Source organism: Neopelma chrysocephalum, unplaced genomic scaffold (genome assembly GCF_003984885.1).
Source record: "Neopelma chrysocephalum unplaced genomic scaffold, ASM398488v2 Primary Assembly neopelma1_102, whole genome shotgun sequence".
NCBI lineage: Eukaryota > Metazoa > Chordata > Aves > Passeriformes > Pipridae > Neopelma > Neopelma chrysocephalum.
Window position 1 is genome coordinate 4,571,195 of NW_020897765.1, and position 10,070 is coordinate 4,581,264.

The 10,070-nt window shown below is 46.6% G+C and overlaps 1 protein-coding gene across 1 annotated transcript; it reads left to right on the forward strand.

Annotated features, from left to right (window-relative positions):
- The first annotated feature begins 1,162 nt into the window (after window positions 1-1,162).
- C1QL3 (complement C1q like 3) lies at window positions 1,163-9,980 on the forward strand. The gene is made up of 2 exons (XM_027695769.1): window positions 1,163-2,727; window positions 7,199-9,980. Exons 1-2 carry the CDS (start codon window positions 2,140-2,142, stop codon window positions 7,376-7,378), a joined length of 768 nt encoding a protein of 255 aa, XP_027551570.1. The 5' UTR covers window positions 1,163-2,139; the 3' UTR covers window positions 7,379-9,980.
- Window positions 9,981-10,070: the final 90 nt, after the last annotated feature.

A 10,070-nucleotide genomic window follows, 5' to 3' on the forward strand; every position in this document is an offset into this window, starting at 1 on the left:
CCAGATAAAGAATTTTTTTAAGACAGAGCATTAGAGGAAAGAATAAAGAAAAAAATATTTAAAAAAAAAAAGAAAAAAAGGAGGGAGGGATATTTACAAGTGCATGAATGGAAGCTTTGTTGGGAGTTTTCTGGGGAGATAAGGAGCTGGACTGGCCCATCTCTAAGTGGCATGGACACACTCACTCCCTTTGAGTCTCTCAGGAAAGAGCAAAAGGAGCTGCTGACATTTCTGCTTAAAAGGAAGAATCAATGAATCTTTGTTTCCCACTGCCTGCTTGTTTGACCTTCTTGTGTTGTGGAATAGAAAAGAAATAAAAGAGAATGGGTGAGGGGAGAGGGGATTCGTGTTAATAAAATCCAAGACAAGATCACAGCCCTCTGATCATCGCTGGAGATGCCATTATTTGGTTCTTGTCCTATTTGCTGCTGTTGCTCATTTCTGATTCTTGCCTTGCTGTAATAAGTCACACTCTTTCCAGCCATCATCCCTGTATTGACAGGCAAATGTCACCAACGTTTGATTGACGTCCATTGCTCCTGAATACAGAAGTATGATTTAGGAATCAATTCTGTTTGTTTATTTAAACAGCTCTTTGTGTACCTTGTATATCTGTAAGCAGGACAAGTTCCTTAATATTTTCTCAGCAGCAATGCCACTAATATTGCACATTCACCTTCCCACTCAGTCATAGAGGTGCTCACCAGACCTTGGGGGAGGAGAAGACTTTCATGAACACACACACACACACACACAAAGAAAAGAGAAAACCCCAAGATTTAACAAAATGCTTTGCTGCCCCCAAGTTAAACCAAAGAGATCTCTTCCTCAGGTCCAGCCATCTGTTGATTTGCATATGCCCCGCAGTTTTCTCTGGCTTCTAGACAAAAGGGAACACTTTCCCTAGGTGTCAGTTCGCAAGCAAAGCAGTGGCTGGCTTTAACACCGGGAAACACTGCTGCCAGTGATGAGTATGTCAGTTTTAATTCACAGAAAGAACTATTTCTTTCTCTGTCTTTATGGTTGTAATCGCGGTGAGGGGGAAGAGAGAGATCCGAAATTAATGTTAATCTCTATTATTGTGGGAGATATATTTTCAAATAACTTCTACTTGAACAATGGGTAAAGCATCTCTGCATTTAAAGAGGTATTTCCCATAAAACACCAACATGGTAGGGTGGCCTCAGGGAAGCGTTAAGCAGGAGGTGGATTGACCTTTTAATTCTCGATCGGTGACCTGAAGGGTATCCGGAGGCTGTTAAGCACATCTCTTCCCTTTGGTTTGCTCCAGAAAGAGCTGTCATCGCAAGATGCAGCTAGTGAGTGAGGCTCACGATTTCGCTGTTCATCCCTTTGCGGGAGGGGTGGGGGAGGGAGATAAGAAAAAAGAAATATGTATTTCCCACACTGACAGAGTAATGCCAAACTCTCTGCGAGTGGGAAGAGCAGAGCAGATGCTGGAATGAGATGCCAAAGCAGCTCCCCTTTCCCCTGCGCTTTTGGGTGCCTATAAATTGCTCCAGCGCGCTCGTCAGCCTCCTCCTCTCCTGGCAGGTGGCACTCGGGCAGGATCCCGCTCTCCCTTCGGCTCCGGCTCCGGCTCCGGCTTCGGCGCGGCGGCGCGGACACTGGGCGGCGGGCACCGGGGCGGCCGGGAGGCGCGTCCCCGCTGAGGACAGTCGTCTCTGAGAAGAAAAAAAAAAGAGAGAGCGAGAGCGAGCAGGCGAGCGGGGCGATCGCGAGAGGAAAGGCAAGTTCCAGGGAAAGTTGACTCGGACTGGCACAGCCTGCAAAAAAAAAAAGTCGATCGCCAGCGGGAGCATAAAAGTACGAGCGGCCGAGGCGCGGCGGCAGCGCTCCCTCCTCTCCCTCTCCGCTCCCTTGCCCGCCCGGTGGCTGCAGCGGCAGCACCGAAGCGCCGCGACCCGCGGGAGCCCCGCGCCACCGCCGGCCCGTGGGAGGGCGGCCGAGCCCCAGGGGAGCCGAGCTCGCACGGGCTCGGCGTTTTTTCGGCTCTGAGGAGGAACCCCGCCAACCATCAAGATTTTGTCCAAAAGCAGACAAGAGGATCGCCCTGCGCTGAGCCGGCTGGTGGGCAGCAGGCGGCGGCTGATCGCGGCCGGCGCGCTGGGGGTGGTGATGGTGCTGCTGCTGGTCATCCTCATCCCGGTGCTGGTCAGCTCGGCCGGCACCTCGGCGCACTACGAGATGCTGGGCACCTGCCGCATGGTCTGCGACCCTTACGGCGGCACCAAGGCGCCCAGCACGGCGGCCACGCCCGACCGCGGGCTCATGCAGTCCCTGCCCACCTTCATCCAGGGGCCCAAAGGGGAGGCCGGCCGGCCGGGCAAAGCGGGGCCGCGCGGCCCGCCGGGGGAGCCGGGGCCGCCCGGCCCGGTGGGGCCGCCGGGTGAGAAGGGCGAGCCGGGGCGGCAGGGCCTGCCGGGCCCCCCCGGGGCGCCGGGGCTGAACGCGGCCGGGGCCATCAGTGCCGCCACCTACAGCACCGTCCCCAAGATCGCCTTCTACGCCGGCCTCAAGCGGCAGCACGAGGGCTACGAGGTGCTCAAGTTCGACGACGTGGTCACCAACCTGGGCAACCACTACGACCCCACCACCGGCAAGTTCACCTGCTCCATCCCCGGCATCTACTTCTTCACGTACCATGTGCTCATGCGGGGTGGCGACGGCACCAGCATGTGGGCCGACCTCTGCAAGAACAACCAGGTGGGCGCCGCGCCGGGGGCAGTCGGGGACATGAGGGCAGCAGGCGCCCGGGGAGAGCCGGGCTCCCCGAGGGAGCGGGCGCTGTGCGGGTAGCGGGCGGAGCGGCACGGGAAGGGCGGGAAGCGGGCGGGGAGGGGGAGCCGGGCGGCCGCTGGAGGCGGCGCGGCTGCGAGGAGGGGTGAGCCCCGAGGGAGCCGGACGGGACCGGCGCTCGTCTTTCCGCAGCCGGCGGGGACTCTGCGGACAGCGCCGCCCCGCTCCGCCTCGGGTGCCCGAGGACCACCGAGGGGCCGGGGGTTCCGCGCAGAGCAGAACGCAGACTCGACGCTCTCTCCTCCCCGAGAGCTGCGCCGCAGGTGCCTCTCCCAGCCCGCCGTCCGGGCCGCCCCGCGGGCACAGCAGCACCTGTTCGGCGCCGCTCCCAGCCCGCCTGGGACACGGAGCGCTGCCCGCAGTTCTGCCGGGACGAGAGCGGGGGGCGGACACTCAGGCAGCGCTGCCCCCGCAGGGGTGAGCCGAGCCCGGCCCGCGGCCCGGCGTTCCCGGGGATGGGAAACTCCCCGGGAAGGAAGGGGAGCTGGGGACGGCGGGTGAGCTCGAGAGAGGGTGGTACTGCGTGGGGAAAGGGTGAGGTGGGTGGAAGGAAAGCAGGCACGGCAAAGGGCGCTGGGTTTGACACGCTCAGCCCCCGGCGGGGAGCGAGGTTTCTCCCCGCCCGGGAGAACTGGTGACAGAGTGAGCTCGGCGGCCGCAGAGTTCGGCCCTTGGCGGGCCAGCGCCGGGGGAGGCCCCGGCTGATGCATCGCGGCGGGGAGACACACCGGGCGACCGGAGAGCCCAGGCACGGCCTGGGTCTGTCGGCATCCCCCGTGGCAGGAGACAACGGAAATAATTAAAGGTCTTGCGATGCTACCTGTCTGAAAGACATAGGAATCATCTCTTTTAATTAGGATAAACCTTGCCACCGCGCTCGCAGAGGCTGTGCCTATAACATTGCCTCCGGGGAGCCGTCCTTTGCAATTTTGCGCCTCTTCCGTACGTAGTTAGCGGACGCGGATAGGTTGGCTCTAATTCCTACAGCGCTTGGCGGCACCGCCATCCCTCCGGCTCTGGGTGCCCGGGGGCAGTGCGGTGTGTGCCCGGGCGTTCCCGTGTCCCCGGAGCTCCGCGGTTGCTCCCGCCGGTCCCTTGGCCCCCCGTGCAGGGGGAGGGCGAGGGACCCGCCGAGCACCGGCTGCTCAACAGGTCCCTCACCGTCCGAGCCGGGCTGAGGGGTCGTACGTCGGCTCTGCCGGGCTCCGAGAGCCCGGAGCCAGCGCTGTCGCTCTCCCCGGGCTGTTCACCCCCCGGCGGGGCGGGCTGGGGGATTGATCAGCTCTGTGCGGTATCCGTGGGACTGAACAGCGGCCCCGTGCCCCCGCCGTGCCGGGCGGGTCGCGGATGGGCTCGTTCGTTTGAGCGTCTCGTCCCACGCCGAGCCCCGCCGGCTCACGGCCCTTTGTGCTCAGCGCACACCGGAGCGGCGGCCGCCGGTAAATTAACCTGATACACCACTTAACCTTTCGTTTATGGCTCCTCAGAAGGACTGTGAAAACAGAATAATGAGGACATAAGCGGCAATTAATTAAGTTAGAAAATATCTACTATAAATACCGTCTCAGCAGATAAACCAGGACTAGTAAAGCAAAGTATGTCGCAATACATTCACTTCGATATCTTCATACAAAGGGAAATCTTGTATACTACAAGAATACCATTTTACTTGCAAATATTTTTTACCCCTACTTATAATGTTTTAAAGTGTTTATTTTCACAAACCTTGAATATATATATAGCAGTACTTTTAAAGAAGTACCCAATTATAAATATTAAATTGAGCCTGAAGTCTAACCATTCCTAAATATAGCTACTTCCAGTACCAGACAGACAAATTAAACTCGTAGTTATTCAAAGAAGAAAAAAAAAAGGCTAGGGCTTCTGTGAATATATTTGTATATACCCGTGCAAGACAAGTATTTAGGTGATATAAACCACATATAAACTGTTTAAAATGGACTCGCAGTTTTAATTCATCAGTGATTATGATTTATACTTGAAACACTAAATGCTGATGTGACAGCGGTTAACTTTGTGTATTATTTATAAGAAAGCTCAGAAATTTTGGAAGTTGTGGAGTGACAAAGGTAACGTTACAAATCCAGTGTTTTCTAACAATGAAAAAAGCCAAACCATTGGAAAGTGTATATCAAATATAATTTCTAAGCAATACATATGTGGAACCTCAAGGTCCTCGGTGTTAATGCTACTTTCGTGGTTATCAAGCTTGAACATGGAAGTGCTGAGATGGCTCAGCAAATATGTGTGTGCAGCCAGAGAGCATAGCTTCATGAAAGGACTTGCATGGAACTTGTGAAATGTATTGTCCCTTAATGGTTTAATTTTGAGTTACATTTACTGTCTCGCAGCAGTACACTCACTGAGAATTCATTTGAGACTGTTCTCCTAGGCTTTAAAAAGAAATTGCTCTGGCTAACCAAGCAAGGAGGTAAAACCCCTAGGAATAGTGTACTGGAGTCTATGGGACCTTTGCTGCTATACACAGGGCAGTAAGATCTGCACTTTGGTTTCTAGACTTTCAACACCCAATATATTTTTTTTTCAGCCAGTATGTACTATCTGGAATCTTAAAAATGAAATATCCATTGCTGTTGTAGTCAGTGTCCACATGCTGACTCCTTTAGGATAGTCACTAATATAATTTGAGTTCTCCTTTATTATCCACAGAAACACAACATTTTATACAAATCCACAAAGTAGCATTTCATTAGGATGTAAATGGGAATTGGAAAAGTATATTAAAACCATCTGCTTGCCAGTATGCAAGACCCTAGTTGGAAGTTTTTCTAGCTCATATATAGTCTTTTCACTCCTCGCCATTTGGCCTTTCCATTTACACAGCCAGCAACCATTTCAGTCCGTTATTCTCTCTGGAAGGTATTTCCAGGGTTAATGACTCAGAGAGCCTTCAACTCCACCCTGCCCGTAATTAATCCAGAGGAAACATCCGGTGCTTAGAATAATTATTGCTTAAACACTAGCAAAATAGATCAATAATGGTAAACAATACCAGGCAAGTCAGAATCAAGAAGTCCTGAAATAGTCGGGGTTAATCATCATGCCATGTATCAGTTTAAATTTGCAGCCTGTCACAGCACTGCAAGCTTTTGCAGCTTACAGGATGCATAAAGAATTTCCACCTATTGTGATCTTTAAGCTGCATAATGCCATAAGATCCTGCATGGTAAAAGAACCCCCTCCTTTATAACATTTCAATATTAATGTGAAATCATATCACATGAAAATTTAATTTGGAAATTTATCATGTAAACTTTGAAAGGAATCCATGGAAAATTGTGACTTATAGCCTGTTTTTTCAATTCAGAACAGATAAAATCCCACATATAGTACGCCAAGTCATGTATTATTACTTAGTTCAGCTTTGCAATGCCACTAAATCATTTACTGCTCTGTAACTACACTAGAACAAAGGCAAGCAACAAGCAGATGACGTGTTACACTGAAATAAATCACATACAACCATGTTTAAATATTTTACCAAACACGGTCAAATTATATATAAATGATTTGGAGACTTACAGAGGCATAGACTGTTCATTGCTGGAAACCAGCATATATCTTGAAACTACAGATTACTTCCAGTTTGCAAGAAATGTCAAATTTAATCAGTAGCGGAATAGCAAGGGAGAAATAGGAAAAAAGTATGTTTAAGGGAAAGTTGCAAATGAAAAGCCCTCAATGACATGTGAATTCCAAAAACCTCTTAAAGCAAATAGAGACTTTTCTGTGATTTTTCAAAGCTGCATCTCTTAAAACACAGCAAAATTAAATTTTTGCTTACTGAAATGCGGCAATAGGAGTTTTTCCAAACCCAGACTAGGATCCTTACCTACTTGTGTGCATGTGTGTGGGTGGGTGTGTATTTCTTGTATTCTTTTCTGCAGCATGATCCTATTACTGGTATGACAATAAACTGCCTCTGGAAAAAGTCCAGCTGGGGAGCTCCCTGTGGATCCTCACCATTGTCAATCACTTGTCCCACTGAAATAAAAGTTACACCAATGTAAAACTAGCACATGACCATATCCAGTTCTCCCAACTCCAGTTATTCTTACACATATATTTAAAAAGGTTCCAGACATTTACAGGAGATCAAGAAGTTTTGTATTCATCAGATGACTGAGAAAGGAGCATGTTATTGCTTTAGTTTCAGATGTTGTGTTGTAGGAGAAAATAAGCAATAACCATAGGAAAAAACATGAAATATAGGTTGCCAGATGTTTAAAGTGGCAACTCATGCATGGTGAATAAAATCTTGAGGATATGCTATAAGTTCACAATGCAAGAAAAGCCACCTGAGTTTTCTTAACCACTCATTATGTATTTTATGTAGGTTCGAGCTAGTGCGATTGCTCAGGATGCTGATCAGAACTACGACTATGCCAGTAACAGCGTGGTGCTTCACTTGGAGCCAGGAGATGAAGTTTACATTAAATTAGATGGAGGAAAAGCACATGGAGGAAACAACAACAAATACAGCACATTTTCTGGATTTATTATTTATGCTGACTGATAATGAGTAAAAAGACCCACCAAACCAGTCCAAAAATGAAGCCTGCTCTTCTAAGTGATGGATTTGCGTGGCAAAAGTCAATGAAACAAGTACCCCAGCAGAGAGCGACCACCAAACACCTCAGTAGCGGGGGAAAAAAGTCAAATGCTACCTGATTCACATCTGTACAACACAGAGAAATCTTATGTTAAAAAACGACAAAACAAGCTCAACAGATGTGCGATCCACTACCGCCAAAGCAAATACTTCCTCATTGTTAGTGTCCATGTGAATGAAGTTCTACATAGATCAAATTTTTATAGGAAAAAAGCCCACCTAAGGACGCTGAGTTATTTCTTCAGTGTATATGATACTTTGATGTGCTATGATCTTGCTGCTTTATCCATACTTCAGCTTTGGTTCTTGTGACTTACTTGCTAACAATGATGCTTGGAGTCCACTGATAGTGTGGTGAGGAATGATTTTACAATAAAAGGAAGAGGTAATCAAAATATACTTTCTCTCTGCAAAGAAATTGTTTGCCTTGTACTTTTCTTACCCTTCCACTTAAAACTAGAAACTAATCATCTTCAAGCCTTAACTCAATGTTCCTGCTTTGTAGGTTTACATTAGACTTTTAACATAAAATCAGTCCAGTGGAGTTGTTTAAATTTTGTCTTTCCCTTAGCTGTGTTCTAAAAGAAAAAGGAGGATAGAAGAAACACTTTAATTTCCCCTGAAAAATGTAATAGTTGACAAACTATTCTATTGGATCAAATCCCTGATTCCACCAAAGCCAATGGCAAAACTCCCATTGCTATTAGTGGAAAAGGGATTTGGCTTTTTTAATTTGTATACGTGTAAATATATATTTAGACAATTATTACAGGCCCATTCTTGATGGTTAGTTATGTAAATATTTAGAAAGCCTATCATCCACATCATCACACTAAGGTAGAGTGTTTTCTTTGCAGCAATTAGTCTTCATTAGTCTTTTAGCACTTAGTCTGTACTTGGGTACTATTTTTAATAAAGTAGTTATGGATTAATATACTGCAGATGTTCCACTAGAATTTTGTAGGAATATAATGGGTCAAAACCTTAATTGTCTTAGGTGTCTTGTCTCACTGAAGTTAGTGGGATTCTTCCCACAAAGGAGGAGTGGGAGATCTGACACATAAGAAAATGCTGTCACACAGATCTTTTCCATGGAAGCTAGTTACCAGTTTGTAGTAAGGTGTGCCTATGAGATGGACACAGTTGAGCATATTACCAAAAATGATTAACACATATGCAAAGAAAGAAGCAAATATTTACATGCAAAAAAAAAGTGTGTATTAAAACTTATTTTTCTCATTCATATATGTATAAATATAGATATATAAAATCTAAAAGAGGTTTAATCCATATATAAGATTAATGGCTTGGAGAATTAAACTAAACACAGATACTATGAGTTACATCGTTATAAAAATGCTTTAGAATCAGTCATACCAGTAACATCCACAGAATATTTTTATTCAGAAAATGGATTTATTATTTGTTTTGGTTTTGGGAGGCTGTCTGTTTCTCTCATGTTAAAACTCGCAGATTTCATTCTAAACCTAAATTTTAGCAAGATTACTAAATAGTTCTTTAGCACAGTTGGTTATGTTATTTATTTTTAATATTTTGGCAAAATCAAGGCAACATTTCTATAAATCATTAAAGTGTAATAGAGGCTACCCCTACCATTGCTATTTCACGTACTTTGCCACAAGCAACCTTGTCTAATGTACTAAGGGTACACACTCAGATTTATCTGCACTAAAATGTCTGAAGTGTCTGCCACTGTGACAAAAAAGCTCTCCAGTGCTGGCTGCTCAGCAAAAGTCTGATAAAGATTGTACACATCTCTCTAGAAATCTCGTCTGAACAAGTGACACTTCTCTTAAACAGAGCATGTTACTCTTTGTTTCTGTTCTGAGTTGTCCAATTCAAAACAAATGCCGAGTGAGTCTCGGCTGACGGAGAGGATCACCAGGCAAACTCATGTAGGGTTTATAAGGGGACATAGTGCTGCCAGCTGCTTGTGTATTATCCCACCAGAATGGTTAATGCTCTTACTTTAAGACAAAGTGCCAGCCTGTATCTGTACATTGTAGTGATTCCTCCTGTTTTATTTCTACGAGGCAATTACTTTAATAACGAATGTGTAACTGAACTTGGTCTGTTTGCTCCACTGTTGTTTTACTGGTCAGTGCATTCACACAGCAGTGTAGCTAGAGATCCTCTATGTAGTGCCACACACCGATGCACCAAGCTAGAGATCACTCACAACCAGCAGTGCGATTTACTAAGGTGTTTATTGGAAAGGCTCAATACTACAAGATGTATATGGTCAAATTTGAAGAAGCTTTTGAAATCACGCTCCCACTGCTACTGGATAACACCATTTTTCGGATAGATCACATGCCCTGGTTAAAGTTAGGCAAGAGCAAAGAACACACTTTATGTAAAAACCACATATAAGGCAAACATTTCTTCCTTTTTCATCATATCTTGATATACTGATTTGTAAAGACTTATATCACAACCTTTGTTATAACTATTACAACTCATTAAAACTGTATTATGTAATATATTTTGACTTCTGGTGTTGCATCTTTACAAAAAGAAGCTGGTCTGTGTCAAGTTTTACATGATCACTGTGAGATTCCAAAAGTTCATGATA